Raw genomic sequence first — 18573 nt, 5'->3', positions numbered from 1 at the left:
CTTATAGTCAATCCTAAGATGAAGAGGACGAAGCGAGTGTGCACCGGCCAAGTTATTGTGTTGCCCGCACTAGGTGCATCTATAATGTAGAGGCCGTTCATGATGATGATAGTTTTCTGGTCACGCGAACCTGCACAACGAAGAGATTAAACAGCTCTGCTGTTAAAAAACTGAAGCATGAAATTTAGAAATTCATGACACTCTACAAGGAAACAAACGTACGAGAGTCTTGTAAACTGACTCTCTTAAGTACATGGGCACTGTTAATATAATATTCCAGAAACTTATATAGTGCCTGTCTTATGACACGAAAGGGCTCAATTTAGGAAAAAATCATATATGTTAGTCGCGTCTACTTCGTAACGTGTGTCCTTCCCAACTCCTTTTGTGCCTGTAACTGTAGTGCAGTTCTTTGATCAAGGTCACAGTCTCATTTATAAATTTCGCGCCAACATCTCCGCCCATGACGTCATAAATTTCAAAGTGCATTTTTCATATTTTGGAGACACTGGCCCAACAAAATATCCTGAACCTTGATATGTTAGGTGTCTGGCCCCTTCAGAGGTCAATGTACTTCATTTTTACCGATAAGGAATGGGTCCTAGTAGACGCCGTCAAAATCTATGAGAAGATGGCCATTGGTGCAGGAACTTCAAGGTGGCGTTGGCACCGTATTTGCTTTTTGCATATTTCCTCACTTACCAAAAGTCTTCTCGCGGCAAGCATGGTGTTTTTGGTATCGTGAAAGAGTACTAACATACTAATGCGAGAAAAATGTGCTTTCTCTTCAGTGTCCCTTCAAATCAATATTTGCCCATTTCCTCTCACCTGGTTGCTGGAAGAAGCAGGCGCCGCAAAGAACTCGTCGGCGAATGGGTCCTGCGCCCCGCAGCGGCTGAAGAGGTTGCTGCTGCCCGACGAAGTGGAGGACGAGGCCGCCTTTGCCGGCCGGATCGGTGACACGGAAGACGCGTTACTGCCGCTGCAAAAGCCCTCGTCCAGCGGTGGAACTGCCAGCGGCGGAGGTGGGGGCGGGAAGGCTGGCGGAGGAGGACCGTCGTCTTCTTCCTCCTCTTCGAATGTCTGCCAGCCACTGACCACGCTGGTGAGCTGAGCGGGCGGCTTCCTGGGAGGGCTTCTGAAATTCCTGCCAAGGCCCTTAGACGACGGAGGGCTCAGGGGACTCTTCAGTTCGCCGGAGCTAGTTTTGGGCTTGCCGACGCCGTCGGCCAGGGAGTTGAAGGGGCTGTTAGTCTCTCCAAAGGTGACGTGGTTGGCAGGCTTGCCGACAATGTTGGCGAAGGGGTCCAAGGGACCATCGACGGTCGTGCTGTTGTGCCTGCTGACGCCCTCGGACGAGGAGTTCAATGGACTCTTGAGCTCTCCGATGCTGGCGTACTGGTTCCTGCCAATGCCTTCGGCTGAAGAGTTCAACGGACTCTTAAGCTCTCCGATGCTGGCGTAGTGGTTTCTGCTGATGCCTTCAGCCAAGGAGTCGAACGGGCTCTGAAGTTCATTGAACGCAGAGTGCTGCCTGCTGCCGCCATCTTCGGCCAACGGGTCAAGAGGGCTCTTGAGCTCGCCAAAGGCAACGTGGCGATGCCTGCCACTCTTCCCGCTGCCTTCTGATAAGGGGTCCAGATCGGCGAACAGGTCGGGTAGCGGAGTCGGGGGTAGGGAGGCCGTGACCGTGGGTGGGGCACCAAATGGCAGGGTCCGCGGCGGCGGCACGGCACGGTGCTGCTGCTGCGCTGTCTGCAACGGATATACTGCAACTCAAATTCAGTTCGCAACCAGATTGCACTTTTTGATTCACCATGCTCTATAAACCACTTCGCATCAATAGCCTTCACGGTGGATATAGAGAGAACTAAAGCCTACTTCATATGTGAACATGACCACCAGAGGAAGGAACCGTTGCAGAGATGTACATACCATTTATAGAAAGTTTGGCTGGACGAGACCAAGAACAGTGCCGAATGTGTTACTAAATGGCACAGACAAAAAAAATATGTTTTTCAATATTTGAGCAAGACCAAGCTCGGGCGACTTGAAAAGTCGCTAAGACTAAAACAAAAAGGAAACTGTTCTCACATTGCAAATGACATATAGACGACAAGGAAATGGACAACGCGATTGTGGTAGCCTCTGTTAGCAACGTTGCCTGTCAGTCAGCAATAATGACATCGCCGTCCCAAGCCCATTTACCCACATCACTGCTGCTCCCTTCCAATTCTATGAATTGCCAGAGACTTGAACAGTTCTCCATACAAATAGCACCATTTGCCGTCCCCACTTCTATAACAAACTTGACACGCAATAACTATTCTGTGATAAAAAAGAGAGGCACCAATAGCACCAGGTGGAAAAAATAATTCCAGAAGGCTTTGTTGAAATGTACACCATTACCCCCTGTCAGGGCCGGATTAAATGTGCGGAGGGCCCGGTTCAATAAAATAAGGGGGGCCCCTCGCCCCGCCCCCTTTCTTTCCCACTTTGTCATCTGGTCATGCTTGAGACTTGACGCTTTTAAGATTTAGCTGCAAAGAACACAAGCCATATTTATTCTAAGCCTCTCCGGAGTGTGTAATATCACCTGGGCGTTTTCTTTCTTGCGGAGCACATGGAGAGATTGTCATCGTAATAATTAACTATATCAGGAGACGAAGACACATGGACAGCATTAAGATTTGTCTGGTTCCTTGGATCATACTGAAAGAAGACTAAACTCTGCGAGAAGTTAAGACGAAAAGAAGGAATGCATACGACATTTAAAAGTGCAGTCCAAGCGCCGTGTGTGTTTCTTCCATTCGTCTTAACCTATAGCGTTGTTTACCCTTATTTCAAGAGAGGACATCTTCCCTCGAAAATCAGGGACCGCCTTTGTGAAAAATAGCTTCCTCTATCTGCTTCTGCTTCACTGATTCGGTAGTGCACGCTTTGGTTGCCTGCGTGCGAGCACTGCCGAAGTTGACAGGTGGGCCTTTTTCAGAAACTGTTCGCACGTACTTACAGTAAATACGCTACCAATCGTCTAGCTACTTTTGATTTCATACAACAACACACATTTAAGCTCTTCTAAGGCAGCATTTCGATATAGTGCTATTATGCATATTCTATATGCCTACTGATCACAACAAGTAATACAGATGGTTTAAAATTAAAATATCTTCAATATGGGAAGGGGGTGGGCCAAATCTTTCGGAAAAGATGGCGCCTATAAAAAATGAGATCCGTGTAGAACTTTCACAAAACCGTTTTTAATAAGACTCGAAAAACGACCACACATATTTTCATTTATGCACAAATCGGTCGCTTTTAAACATGTAATAGGGTTACATTTTTGCCGGCAATATTCACTTTCATAGGGCTATAGGAGAAGGAAACACATTCATTGCAGACATCTTTTCTGCGTTTAAATGCGGAATATCTTGATATTTTTACGAAATATTTCTTCTTAAACACAGTGTACAAAATTGGTGAACTCTATCGCAGAAATGCAACCTTGAAATGGGGCGTGTATACCTATTAACATGTTCCCTGTTTTCATTATTCTTTTAAGTAGAGAAAGAAGGTATGTACGTTTCTACAAGCGTTTTCGTGTCTTTTGCTGAGACAGTTTGTTGATCAGCTCTTCAACATTTACCCTCCTAAGAACCTCCGTCTCTATAACTGATCACGTAGCACAAAATTTGACACAGGACAAGAGAGGGGGACGAAGACGAGCGCTTTGTCTCGTCTTCGTCCCCCTCTCTTGTCCTGTGTCAAATTTTGCGCTACGTGATCAGTTATGCATTACCAACATGCCCAACTTCATACTCCGTCTCTACGCTCAGCAGTGACAAATCACTGAGGCGGCTGTCGGTCATCGTTGATCGAAGCCTGTTTTTGATCAATTTCAGTTTGCTGAATGATCGTTCACCAGTGCAATTTGTGACCATTAAGCAAAAAAAAAATTCTAAGAGCCACATGGACATCAGGGCAAGAACCTTCAAGCTTTTCACGAATTAGAAGTTCAAAAGTGTTAAAAGAAGTTCAAAAGTGATGGTCAGTAGAAGACCCCCACCACAACGCTCAAGCAATCGCGGTGAGGGTAGTGAGGGTCTGCTGGCGGCCAGATAGTGGATATATGTTGTAGATATTTCCTGCGCACAACCTTCACCAAGTGATGGTCTCTTAAGTTTCCCTATATAACCACCAAGCAGGAATTAAGACAGAACGGCGATGCCAGAAGCGAAGAATCGAACCATTACTCCTTCGGAGTCCTGGCATAATCAGGAAGTTCCGTACCATACAAATATTTCATGGTAAGTTGTTTACACTATAATCAAAGCATACTATAGCATACCTATACGTCAGCTTCATACCGGTTATTTTCATTCAGCGCATTAAACGATATTTCAAACAGGAACCACTCTCTATGCGCCTTCGCATTGCATGTTGGACCGTAGCTGCTAAAATCCTCGTCAGGCTGCTCTATGTGTCCATCCGCTGGATCAGCTCCTTCCCTCTACACGATGCATGGTCTTGGGCGAATAAAAGGTTTTTACCACAGACTGCAGAACCGTGAACTGACTTCAAGATTATGCGCGTTATGCAACGAACCTCTTAGAAGCATGTATATTGATTATTGAAATAGACAATCTGTTTCTATCAGGGGAATCCAGCAGGAGGGTTAAACTTTTTCGAACAAAACAACGAAGTCGGCCATTTTTTCTGGCCCTTGGGGGGCCCCCTAAAACCGGAGGGCCCGGTTCATTTGAACCCTTTGAACCCTGGATAATCCGCCCCTGCCCCCTGTGTGAAGACGCTAAACCACACAATCGAAACTTGGGCCAAGATCAGATTTTCCGCTGGGTGGAGCGTTCACAAAATGGCTGCGTCCTAGGCATGTGCGAATATTTCAGCCCTTAGAATATTCCAATGAATATTACAGTATCCAAATTCGCTTTGACACGAATACAAATTATTTGAAATTTCTAAGTATTCGAAATGAATGAATAAGCGTATATTAGACCGCATGTTACTCCCAGTAAAGGTGGTTTCACGGCAGCGTTGGAGTGCTATGCAGTCAAAACACCCTATCCAGAAAAAAATCCGCACTACCGCGAAGCCACACTTCAAGGCTGAATGAAGATATTAAGGCCAAACCCCATATACGCAAAAATGCACGAGACAGCGACGAGCGAAGCAACGTAGATCGTCTTCGCGCAAGCGGTCGCTCGGATGGGCAAACCCCATTCACGCGATGGCTTCGGCGAGCGATCTCCACTGTTGCTGGCATGAGGGTGTTTACTCGTACCAAAAGTGGCCCGTCAGCGGTATGCAATGTAAAATACAATGTTTTGTTGCATAATGGTACATAAAATGTTTATCATTGTCTTGCAGCATTTTTTTCGATCCCATCACTGCTGCTACATGCCGCCAAGCCGCGTCACAGACGGCGCGGGACTTGTAGTTCCCGTCCCTGAGGTCCCGTAATGCACGTTCGCGTTCAACAACGTCAACGTTGCGCTCGTTGTCGTTGGCCATTTTGATGAACGTGTTGATGAACGTTGTTGTTGATGCGCGTCGATAAGAAAGTGGTGGCAATCAGGAATACGTCACTGATGCATCTTGTTCCGGTGTTTTGCTATCGGCTGCTTGAGCACAGCACTTCTGGGTGACAAGCGACGGATTCCAAATCTGAAAAAACGAGCGATCGCGCGAAATCGACCACACGACACGTCACACGAACGGCTCGTTTCATCGCTCATAGCATCGCTCGTCGCTGTCGCATGCATTTTCGCGCATATGGGGTTTGGCCTTTACCCTCACAACGATAAATCTTTTTTTTCTTGTTATACAGGCTTATAGTATGCTCCAAGCATAGTCAATTTTAAAACGTAACGTATCTTGCTGGTTGTCACTTGCATCCTACTGAAATTCAAATCCTGCTGCTATTCACAGTTGCTTCCACTTTACTTTGAACCACAACGAATGACATCCGCACATGCCTTGTTCCAATCTAAAAATATTTGCAGGTTAGTTGGGTCATGACAAATATGCTCATTTTTCTTTATAATATGCGATATACTATTTGAACTATTCAATTCGAAATTATGCGACCAAATCCCTATTCGCTTCGAACCTTAAAATTCCCACATCCCTACTGTTTAGAAGAACAGACTGTTGGTCGAGTTGGTAATGCATTATGTGCAAAACTGCGCGAAAAACTTAGACAAAGGAAGAAACGAACAACACAAGTGCATCGTGTTGTTTGTTTCTTCCTTTGTCTACGTTTTTCACGCAGTTTTCCACATAATCCCAACTGCGTCCGAGTATTAAAAACAAGGGAGCCAAAATGAAGATACGAATACGGCATTTCTTAATAGAAAGCTCACTGCTAGCTATGGCAGAGACTCGAGATAAACTGACCATTACTGCTGGCAGAGATTAGAGATCAAGGTGAAATGGTCATTGCTGGCCAACATAAAGATTTCAGATGAAACGATTGTTTCTACTGGCCATGACAAACATCTGATATTAAATGATTGTTTCAGCTAGCCAAAATAATAAATTGATAAAGTGATAAATCAAGACAGATGAATCAATTCTGCCGGCTAACGCGAGAGATTCCATATAAAACTATGTTTTCAGCTGACCAAGACGGGAATTTCAGATAAAAATTTGTGTCGGAAAGCCAAGATGAGAAGCTAAACATTACTGCTGGCCAAGATAAAAATTTCATATAAAGTAACTGTTTCTGGCTTTAAGGATGAGGACTTCAGATAAAATGTTTGTTTTAGACTCGATGAGGATGAAGTCTCGAGACAAATTCAGGCAAGACGAGATACCAAGATAAGATTATGCTTCTGCTTGCCAGGATGCAGATTCAAGATAAAACGATTGTTTCTGCTAGGCAGGATAAGGATCTAAGATAAAATGAATTGTTCGCTCCAGTCAAGCTAAACAGAACTGGTACAAATCGCAACGGGTGCACGAAGGCTCACCCCTGCAATGGCGGTGGACTGTGAGGCGCGCGCAGTCGGAGGCGGCGGTGGCAACAGAGGCGGAGGTGGCCCCACGGGTGTTGCTGGCTCAGAAAGGAAGGCACGGGAGCCGGGATGGTGGTGATACTGCTGCTGCTCGAATTGGGAAGAAAGGCACCACACAAGACAGCCATCATGAGGATCCCCTCTTGGTTCTTAATTACACAGATACACCGTCATCATCATGATCAGCCTAATGCGAGAAACACGAGAAAGTATCAGTGCGAAAGAATTTGAAAATAACGTAAAATGATGTTCAGGGATACAAGCATGTATGTGCGGTTACCATTCTGTGGGCGCCTCTGAGCTCATTCGTTAGCGCTGCGTTGATAGCTTTGTATTACTTGATCAGTGTGTGCAGAATACTTCGCTTATGTACGGCTACGCGATTTTGCCAACTTATGTTTTGTAACATTGTTTGTTAACTTTGAATTTATACTGCTTTATAATTTGTCAATGTGCATGCAGAATATTTCGCTTATGTGCACTTGTTTTTTGTACACTGATGTTCACTTATGTAGTTCTTTTTTTTCAAGTGCTTTTTTTTTTTCATGTAATGTACTAATTGTAGAAGTGCTGTTTTTGATCCACCCTGGAACGACCGACAGGCCGTTACAGGGTGGATCAAGAGCAGCATTTTTACAATTAATACATTACCTCTCTAAATGACTTCCTAAACCTCTCTCAATGACTTCATCCTTAGGGCAGGAAGTGATCACCTAAAGCAGTACAATGCTCCGTTTGGACCTTCGGTTGGGCTCGTTCAGTCATCTGCTACACTTCTGTCGGTCCTAACAATTAGTAGCAGCAATAGAAGCTACCGAGCAAGACACAGCACGTGCCAGTCATCGCAACGTTGTCGCAGAAAATCTGGCGATAACGTCATGAGGGCTGAAACGTGGAAGACGCGTTTCAATTCACGCACCTGCCTAGGGTCGACAATGAAGGACGTGTCGAACGGGTCGGGTGATACCAGCGTGGCCGCGGCGGCTATCGTCGTCTCCATCTGCTGGATACCCTGCGTGGTGAAAGAGAGCAATTGGGTATGATGATGGTTGGAACTCTTCCAACAACATCTCAACAACATCACCATCATCAAGATGCAAGACACATCTTGTTGATGTGTCTTGCATCAAGAGCATCTTCCTGATGCACGATGTCAGTGACGCCAAGACGTTTTGAACGTCTTTCGCTCAACTGGCAATGCTCTGCCCCGCAACGCAAATTCAAGAGCAAAACATGAAACTGCACGACGAGAACGTGAACACCAAGGAAACAAATAGCACAGGACAAGCAGAGACTACCAACTGGTTTTCTTCAAATAAGCTGTCAGTTTACAGTCGGCAGTTATCCTGTGGTATTATCCTTTGGTGTCCTTATTCTCGTCGTGCTGTTTCATCCTCCACTGTAAGTAAGTAATAGCTCATTAATTCGGATTTCACGGGACCTGAAAAAAAAATGTCCGAATGAACCTAGTGCCGAATTATTGAAAGTATCAAGAAAACAATAAATACATGTCTGTTACATCAATACACTTTCATTTTCTTGAAGACTGCGTAAATCCTGCACTTATTTTGCATGAGAGCAGTGTAAACGCCGCAATTTTCATCCTCCTGTGACTTCATTCAAAATGCAGCCACGGTGCCAGACTCCCGTCAGACAAGATATGGTATTACTGGAATGCATATGAAACGTTTCAATGAGCAACTCTTCAATCCAAGAAAAACCTATCAAACCTGAAGAAATGACTTCGTTTCTAGGGCCTTTGTGACAGTTCTCTCCTGCTGTTCCTTCTACAGTTCAATTCCTTAAAATTCAAAAGCACTGTGAAAACTTGTAGAAGTGATAACATGCCAGCTGCATCCAAATGTGTTACACGAAAGCAGTGAACGAAGTAAGTTTACAGCGCCAACGCAATTACAAAAGAAGCCCTTATTGGACTCCCCAAGATACAATATGGTGGCTTCAAACACTCTTGCTCCTGCTGCGATGGTTTTTTTTTTTTTCGCTTTGCTGTCGCACAAACCAGCATGCTGTTGTCAATAGAACATTTTTGTTTCTGATGTCAGGATGATTTGGCCAAGACAGCATTAGTCTGAAAGCTCCCTCAAATTTGTCACGGCCCCAGCACATTTAACAGCGATGTCATTTTCTATCAATAGCAAAACTGGCTGCCAGAACTCCAAAAATAAAAGAGGCCCGTCGTTTGTGCTACTTAAAGAACTCCACCTTAGCTTCATCTTAACAGGAGTTAACTGTATTCATCGGTTCAATGCCATTTCTGTCTCCCAGAGTGCTATACCAGGCATTCGCTCCATGTTCTTAAAATATTTTGTATATTCCCCTTCACAAACTGTTCCAATAGGAACCTGTAATGTACTTGAATGAATAGGTAAATGAATAAATAAATTGTGAAATTCTCTATATTTTTGAAATCGTGAAATTGCCACCTCTGATTGGCTGCAACGGGGCTGTTTCTAATTGGCTCAAAATCCCACCATTGTAAAATACGAGAATGCAGCAGAAAATTACAAAGTCCTGAAAGAGATGAACGTACAGACACACCAGTCGACCGACGTGAATTTACATTGAGAACTTCGCACTATCTATCTACATCTTGTTCTGGTGACATTCCTCAGAGAAAAAGAGCTTGCTGGTAGGTAAGCAGGCAACACTGCTACTAGATGCACCACACATCCCAGAGGCCATGCACTTACTTCTTGTAGAGAGTCCAGCTCAGACTGTAAGTCGAGGAGGTCGTCCACCGTGGGAGTCTTGTTGTCCGCAGAGGAGGTGGGCTCACCACAGCTCTCAGCCTACACACCATGCACAGCCCGCATGCACAACTACGCACTTCACAAACATGCAACGTCATCCCTCATCATCTATTACTACTCTCATTAATGATAACTAACGGACAATCAAGCCAAGGAAAGAATAGGGGATGTTACTTGCAGTAATTATGCTATAAACGTGAATAATTTAAAGTGGACGAGAAGACAACTTGCCACTGGCAGGGACTGAACCTGCAACCCTCGAATTTGGATAATGCGTCCGATGCTCTACCAACTGAGCCACACTGGCAGTCGTCCTCCCGTCCACATTATTGGGTATATCTGTGCATTATATACCAGATAATGCACAGATATACCCAATAATGTGGATGGGAGGACGACTGCCAGTGTGGCTCAGTTGGTAGAGCATCGGACGCATTATCCAAATTCGAGGGTTGCAGCTTCAGTCCCTGCTGTCGGCAAGTTGTCTTCTCGTCCACTTTAATTTATTCATGTTTATAGCATAATTACTGCAAGTAACATCCCCTATTCTTTCCTTGGCTTGACTGTCCGTTGGTTATCATTAATGTTGTGTCTAACAAAGGAAAATGAGTCCCCAAACTCCCTTTCTTTCGTTCACTACTACTCTCCATCGCACAAATCATAGGCCAGCATGCACAAAATGCCTGGGAGGGGAGGGGGGGGGGGGAGCAAAAACTGCACACATAAAATTGCAAGCTGGTAACAATGCGTAAACACTGGCCATAGTTTCTATAAGAGCTGGAAGCACATCAGCTCCAACTGCCATATGACACATGTAGTACACGAATTCGGCTACACTTCAACCTTCAGGCTTCAAATGACGTGCTTTGCAAGCAGACAACTTCCGACAAAACATAGCACTAGAGATAATACAACAATCCTAAACAGTTACATGTTACATGTATACACGGCGACTTGCAGCTTTCGTGTCGAAATCCAAAGCCGTGTGACAACTTTTCCGGAGCAACAGAGACTGATCTCAAAAGAAGGCTATGCTTTCGTGGGCCACTTGCACCGGAAGCGCATTTCACAAGCAGGAGAACATTTTGCAGCTCTTGGCGTGATACCGATCCTACCCATTCAGAAAGACACCATTCCTTGAAAATTTAGGAAGATATAAACTGTACTAAGCAAAGCCACATGGGACATCCGAAGCGGCACGACAAAAGACTAACGTTTCCGTGAAGTAGCCGTCATTTCAGTAGCAGCCGAATAATCGCAATGGCAGAGTTTCCTCTGGTAATGCGAGTGGGAAACTTGATAAGTAACAAGGCGTGCTTAAAAAAGATAGAGCCATACGCAAGGAACACCCGGGCTATCTCATACTAGCTTATTCATTTGTGCAATATGCAAACTATTTTTTTTGCTTGCTTTGGGGCTTCGAATCACAGCCACTGCCATTGCAATATGGCAAGAATGGATGGAGAGTTTGCACAGCATGACAACGATGACACACCACTTTCAGCCTAATTACGAGTTCACTGTTAAACTATCAGCTACGTAAATTGTTTAGCTAATGGCAACAAGTTGTGCCACACGTCCTCGGCGTTCCAGAGAATTGCAGGTATCGAAGGACAGCACAGAAACTGACTAGTCTAGCGTGGATCACCACCCTTTTGCGATTGTTGAAGAGTCATTCAATAGAGTACATAAAACTTGCTGCTACAGATCAGACGTAGAACAAGATATCTTGCTTTTATAGCGATAAGGTGCTGATGAGAGACATTAAGCAAATGAAGTTTCATTTTGTGAACATAAAGTTTGCTGGTTTTGTCTCTTCTTACTACAGAACTGAAAATGCAGACTCTGCTTTTGTTGCTAAAAAATCAGGTGCGTATTTGATTTCTGCACAATTTAGGTCTCCCAGTTTCATTTCTGTGTTAATTTCCTATTCTGGATTCCTCAAACGTGGATTCAGGGATATGCTAAGTGAAAGCAGCTGTGTCGGTTGCTATGACAACAATGCAGCAGGGGTTTTTTGTTAAAGGACGTCTTACTGCCAGCTTCAACAGCTTCGCTGTTAAAAAAAAGAGTGGCCACGGAAGTTGGATACAGCACATGCTGGGCACAAGGGAAAGGCGATAGCGGCCATGCCACTGGTAGGAAAAATGCCACACTAGTCCCGTACTGTGTCTTGGTAAGGGCAAATACCAGGGAGGAGGGACAAAATGCCTGTAGCATACAACTCACTGCTCACTAGGGCTAAGAATGCACTCAACCCCAATAAACAGCCACAACGCTCGGGAGCTAGCAGTCCCCTTACCTTTTATCCTCGCTCAGTGGTCTGGCAATGGCGATCTTGCAAGCCAACTGCTAAGCCACACATTCTCAAACAAGCCTCGACTCAAACTATGTCCTTCACTCGAGTGAGTTGAGTACAGCACCGGCACTCAACTGAAAATGTTATGAAAGAGATAATCGACACCCACCTGATTCCTAGCATAAAGCCAGAAAGAAATCTGTTCAGATTTCTCAGAAACGAACGCTTCTAGTTGAAGAAAAGTTCATCCTGAAGAAAAAGTTTGTGGAAGAAAGCACTCGTTTCGTCTGTCGCTAAGTCCTACGTGTGTGCCACACTGCACGTTTATCACAAAATGTTGACGCACCAACTCGCCCAGCTCGCCCAGCTCGCCATACTAATCTGAAAAAAAAAAAAAGTTTTTTAACTAGATGCTTTCCTTTTTGAGAAATCTGTTTTCCTTGTGGCTTCATGCTACAAACAGGTGGTTGTCGACTATGCCTTTCATAACCCTTTCGCCTCCTTGCGGGATTCTGCACAACTCACTTGCGAATGAAAATGATGTCAGGCTTCTCGAAAATCGTGGCCAATTATCACTCATATGCAGTGCTTGTTTCTGCTATCAGGTGTCACTGCTGTCAACATTCACGAGTCAAGGTGCACCGTTGAGTGGAGGAATGTTTTAAAATGTGGCGGTAAGAATCGCAATCACGTACGCATTCTATGATAGAATGCTCATCCTCGCCCCACGTGAATCATTGAGGCTGGCGCAAAAGTTGCGAATGGGGGGCGTACGCCCGAGGCTCGACCACTCGTGCACAACGAGGACAAACGTTCTGTCATAGAATGCATACAATACAGTCGATCCCGGATATATCGAACTCGAAGGGGACCGCGAAACAGTTCGATATATCGATAATTCGAAATACGAAATATGCGTATGTAAGGCTTTAATTAAAGCACTGCAGGCCTCGACACAGTTTTCTGGAATCGTAAAAAGCGCGAACATGACGATTCGCTCACATATGCTAAAGAACAAGGCAAGAACTTCTTTTGCAAGTTAGCGCACTTTATTTCACATGAAAAAAGTCCGTCAACTTGTCTTGCTTCTTGCGCGCCGTGAATTCATCAAGTCATCGTCAATATTATTGAAGCTTTCCAAATAAGTTAATTCAGCACCTTCCGCCACAACAGCGGTGATCGACGCTGAACGCTGATGCGAGCTCTGTAGCGCGGTAAAGGGTTTAGCGGTGGCAACGGCGGCTGGCATCTTCAAACCGCACGGGTGTATTTCCACAGCACCAGCAACGTCAGCTACGATCTCGGCATCGATGCAGTCAGAAACAGCTACGTCGTTATCTGCACCGACGAAGTCACTCGCTGTGCTCCCGTCCGATAGACGTCAGACTCTGCCTAGGCGGCGCTGCGAAAAACACCGCCACCAGCGCCCTCATCGCAGCCCTGGCACTAACTGGGTAGTGCAAAGAGAGCCGTCCGCAAGCGAATGTGCATAGACCACAATATATCCTTCCTCTTTCGTTGGTGTCGAGGCGCCGTTTCCTGAAAATCAAGGACCCAGAAAGCTTCTTCTGCCAATACACGCTTCAGAAACCAAGGACGCTGATCAAAGCGAAGTGCGAGTACAATGCAAAACAAGTTTTAGTTATTCCCGCGCGCTGCAACTCGCAAGTACATAGCGAGCATCACACGACATCGAGTTCGAGGCAAGCCCTCCGACATCCGTTCTCTAGCGCCTAAATGCGTTAAAATCGGGTATATACGTAATGCCACAGCGATAAAGTACATACACGATCAATTTACTTAGCTAAGCATCTTACGATCAGTGGTACAAAACTCCGTTCATCAGGGACGAATGGCCCCGGCGATTTTCGCCTTTGCAGTTGTATTCTCCGTTAATTCATCTCTCGCTTCCCGTGAATTGGACTGTTTTATTACGCATCCTCAAATGGTCTCTTGATGGTCGTCTTCCGTTTGTGTGTACTGCAAATGGGGATACGTGCGTGTCCACTTTCGCGGGGTACAACCAAAGGCAAAACCTACGGCAACCGCGGAGGACACGGGCGAAACAAACCTGAAGGTGGTCACGACCAACATTCTGCGATTTACTTGTATGACGCACGTGTTAGCTAGTTAGAACCAGAACTCTGAGCCTTCAAAACGTACGTCCGCGATGCTGTGCTGTGACGACCAACTCGTCGTGGTGTGCGTATCACGCGTCTTCAGTCTGCCTCTAGCTGCTCACTTCGTGTTACACGACAAGCACCGCGGTCAGAGCCTCTGCTGAGCTTCATAGTCAAGGTTACCACGGTTCTCCATCAGGGCTACGCAAAACAACAGCAGAGCAATATTATCACACTTTCTCATGCGACCGGCTGTGGAGAACGCGGGTACTTCACTTACCCAACACGCTCGCAACATCCCGTATCCAGCGCTCTCGCCTTTCTTCTTCGTACGACAACTATGGAAATCGGCAAAACTGAACGTTGTTATTCAGTCTTTTACGTCCGTGGCAATTCACAACGCAACATTGCGTCTTTTGCGGCGTTTCTTTGTAGCGTGCGGAGGGGTCTCGTCTGCTGCTGTTTTCACCGTCGTTCTGGCGAGTGATCGAGCAAGCACTTCACGACGGTTCGGTGGCGCGTCCGACTAGCGGAGAGCAATTCACAGCTTTCGTTCTGAGTGTTAAATGCGCAAACACACGCGATATTAAGCTCAAATCGTTGTTTCGCACTCGCTAGTTCCACCTGGTCCCATAACAAACTGTGCGAGGGAGTCGGTCTATGCACTACTCAAAACTTCTCCGACAGGTGGCGCCACACGTCTTGGAAACTCCAGAGTCTGACGTCTATACGGCGCCCGGAAACGCTAAGTCGCAAAATTCACTGACGCATTGTACGGCGTAGTCGGCGGTCATGACGCGCCCGAAGTCGTCACCTGCCACCAAGGCCCGTAACGAAACAGTGCACGACGGTGCTTTACTTGACGTCGTTCCAAGCACTGGTCATCATTTTTATCACTAAGAGCGGGACAATGCTTAGTTCGACTCCCGAATGACGATTTATCAAGAACAAAGCGCGAAGTACACATTCTGCAAGAGACAACGCTGCACGGAGAAACATTTCTCCACCGTTGACATGTTGGCGATACCGATGGCGTTTGTGGCTTTGCAGACGGCAGCCACTACTTTGGCGAAAATCCGAAAAAAAGCGTAGCCTCTGAGATCAGCATTTTAAAACCGAAAACAGCCGAAAACACTAAAAATACGTCACGAGGTTGCGGATCTCGAAGGCCATGCTTTGCGGGCCCGCATGCCATCGTGCGCGAAGAGACAAGGAAGGGAATGCAAACGTTACAACAAGGCTGCCAGGTCACTTCGAATTCTCATTTTGGCGCCCTCGGCAATCAGCCTCTTTGAAAAACACTAGCCCATGCGTTAAAACCTGCGGACCACGCGTCAAATATACCGGTGAACTAACAAGCGCTGCGCAACGAACTAGAGCAACGCAATTTCGTCACCTGCGCGCGACGAGGGATTGGAACTTACAAGAACGCGGCCAAAAAATGATCAATAGTTGTTAGGAAAAATGCACTTTCTGGGCTTCGGCGCGGGGCAGCATTCGATATAGCGGATGTTTCGCTGTGCGGGAGTTCGATATACGTGCACACTAACCCCATACTTTTGCATGGGAAATTCAAGGGGATTTCTCCACTGTTCGATATAGCCAATAATTCGATATATCCGAGTTCGATATATCCGGGATCGACTGTATCACGCACCTGATCCATTCGTTTGGCCTCTCTAACACTGTGCTGGTGGTAGTAATAATACAGTAGACTCTCGCTAAACGGAACCTGAAGGAGCCAGGGAAATGTGTTCCATTTAAGAGGAGTTCCATTTACTAAGAGATGAACAAGGGTGCAGAATTCAAGTACGAAACCAATCATATTAAAGGCAGTTGTTCCATTCAAGCAGCAGTTCCGTTTAAGATATTTTCATTTACGGTGAGTCTGCTGTAGCGTGGCCAACTCAGGCGGAAACCAGCGAACCAGAAGCATACACAAGAAACCCGCGCTGTGAATTTCCAGCGTATGCATATGTATTAGCCGGGCAAGATGCTTAACCCTGATGACACATTTTGCGTTCTTCTCACCTGCGGGCTACAGATCACCTCCTGTGCCTCCCCGCGATTGTTGAAGTCCGTGGGGGGCTTCCATTCCTGCAGCTGCTGCCGCTGCTCTAGCTGTGCCTGGCGCAGCTCGTGCTGCTTCATCTCCAGCACCACCTGGAAGAGGTCACGCAGCGCCACCACCAGCTGGGACGCCTGCATGACATCGTTGCCACCTTTATAGTACATCTCTCTACCGGCTTATGTCTACAAAATTTCCAGATTCCGATTTCCCGACTCGCTGCCGTCCTCGACTGCGTTTCCTTTCCCTAAGCAATCATTATTGCTGCGTTCCGATTCTGGACAGCATTGCAGACAGTCTACACCAACAGCTCAAAAGACAGCATCAAGCCACAGTCGTCCGAGTAATGAAACAAGTCTGTGCGATGTGACACCGTCTCACATCAACGAGACAAAGCAAGGAAACCAAACAGAATTGTTATTTCGTGTTCAAATCTATCAAGAACTGAACGTGGCTTACATTAAATGCGTAAAAAAGACACCATATCGACAAGATTCGCATTATCCGAGCATTCCATTCAGACGCCATCTTGTTTGGGCAGTAAAGTAGCCTGCTTAAAAAACTGCGCTACAGTTAGAGGGACAAAAGAAGTTAGACAGGACAGTTAATAGTTTGCGCTAGTCGTGTATACTTTGTAACGTGTGTCCTCCCTAACTTCTTTTGTCCCTGAACTGTAGCACAGTTTCTTAATCCCGCAAAATCAACTAGCCCAATACCTCACCTTGCTACAGTAGCCTGCATCACATTTGTCTCCGATGCTGTCTTCCCGAGGCTGTCTACTATTTTGCTGGTTATGTAAGAATTGAAACGAGAGTTAAGATGGCCACTTTCCGCTTAGCTGTCTATTTAGCCACTATTGCATCCCGCCGCTGAGGTGCGGGAGTTGGCCTTGATTGACGCGGAAGTGCGATGAAGAACTTAGATTTATTTACAATAGGAGCATTAATAAAATAGGGTGACAAGACTGCAGATAAACATAGTTTCGGCCGGCAGCATATCGTACGCTGCGGACCACGGCCAGGAGAACACGACCCTGCTTTCGATGGTTGTGCTTCCCTATAAAGCTTTCCCACACATCACTTCCAGCCAATCAAGAAATGGGGCGAGAGGATGTCAGGTTCGTCCAACTGGCAGTCCCAAACAGGTGGCGTCACTTTCGGCCAATGGGAGACTCAGAGCCTTGTTGACGGTGGACTCTTGCGTGTAAGAGCGTGCGCCTAGAGATGCAATGCCTCCTTGCATCATGTTGCATCCCGGTGAGGCCATCGTCCCAGGATTGATGAACATGGAATATGAACCACCTCGGCTCTGGCGCGAAGGCGTCGCTCTGGGGATGACTCACACTCCCATGCCTCTGTGAGAATGCCGCACTTATCCGCTGAAAAGCTGGATGCTGCAATGGTGCGCAGTTCGTATCTAACAGCTCCTCCTCGACCCGGAAGTTCGGAATGGCCGGTGAACACAATTCGCTGGCCATAAAGGACGGAGGTGAAGCCTGTAGCCCACTGGCGGCGACTGTTGTTCGATGACTTCCTTGACCCACGTCCTGGACAAAGTGTGTCAAGCAAACAAAACAACATAGCGTTGCTCCATGCGCAAGCGCAGCCCCTTGACCTTTGACTCGCCAGGCTTGTACATTTTCGAAATCAACACTGTCTTTATGCTCAATTTCGACACAAAAATTCGAACAACCCTTCAAAACCGCTTTCCATTTTTCCTCAAATGCCGACAAGGTCCAAGTGCCATTGTCGTTGCAAAGAAACGTTAACGAAAGTGAATGAAAAATGAAAACATTAAAATCATACACACACATGATTGGGAGCTACGTGGTTGAATTCCATCCCTTCTTAAAAATAAGAAAAAAAACATATATTTTCAGGAAAGGAAGATCTACTAAAACCGGCTCAAACCATCCACATTCCCGTTTAACTTGCCGTTTTTTTGTACCGGACGGTGAAGTTATATTCTTGGAGAATTAGACTCCATCTGAGCAAACGTCCGTTCTTTGGTGACATGTGTCGGAGCCATGTCAAAGGACCTCACGTAATTTTCTACATCTTTAAAGCATCCTGGCCAGTAATACCCTAGCAAAAGCCTCTCTTTGGTTTTGTTGACTCCTAGATGAGCTGACCAGCCGTTTCCATGACACAAAGCCAGGAGATCAGCCCGATACCTCTCCGGAACGATTAACTGATCAAGAGTCCGGCTTTTTCGATCTCGGTAGTGCCTATGCAACAGTCCTCCCTTCTTGTGGATGCTTACATTGCGCCTAGCCAGG

The 18573-nt window shown here is 46.1% G+C and overlaps 1 protein-coding gene across 2 annotated transcripts in view; it reads right to left on the bottom strand.

Annotated features, from left to right (window-relative positions):
• The window catches only part of LOC119405324 (protein disabled), a 108454-nt gene that overhangs the window by 11446 nt on the left and 78435 nt on the right, over positions 1–18573 (bottom strand). Inside the window, exons 6-10 of one of the 2 annotated variants that reach the window (XM_037672154.2) lie at positions 16259–16429; positions 9749–9847; positions 7957–8049; positions 6993–7124; positions 829–1755 (exon numbers count right to left, since the gene is read on the bottom strand). In XM_037672154.2, the coding sequence (XP_037528082.1) occupies positions 829–1755; positions 6993–7124; positions 7957–8049; positions 9749–9847; positions 16259–16429 (1422 nt within the window). Of the gene's footprint in view, positions 1–828; positions 1756–6992; positions 7128–7956; positions 8050–9748; positions 9848–16258; positions 16430–18573 lie in introns of both variants that reach the window. The other variant, XM_037672152.2, reaches the window with a different exon arrangement.

Source organism: Rhipicephalus sanguineus, chromosome 9 (assembly GCF_013339695.2).
Source record: "Rhipicephalus sanguineus isolate Rsan-2018 chromosome 9, BIME_Rsan_1.4, whole genome shotgun sequence".
Taxonomy (NCBI): domain Eukaryota; kingdom Metazoa; phylum Arthropoda; class Arachnida; order Ixodida; family Ixodidae; genus Rhipicephalus; species Rhipicephalus sanguineus.
The sequence above is the reverse complement of the archived record's forward strand: the minus strand, read 5'-3'. Positions and strand labels throughout refer to the sequence as shown.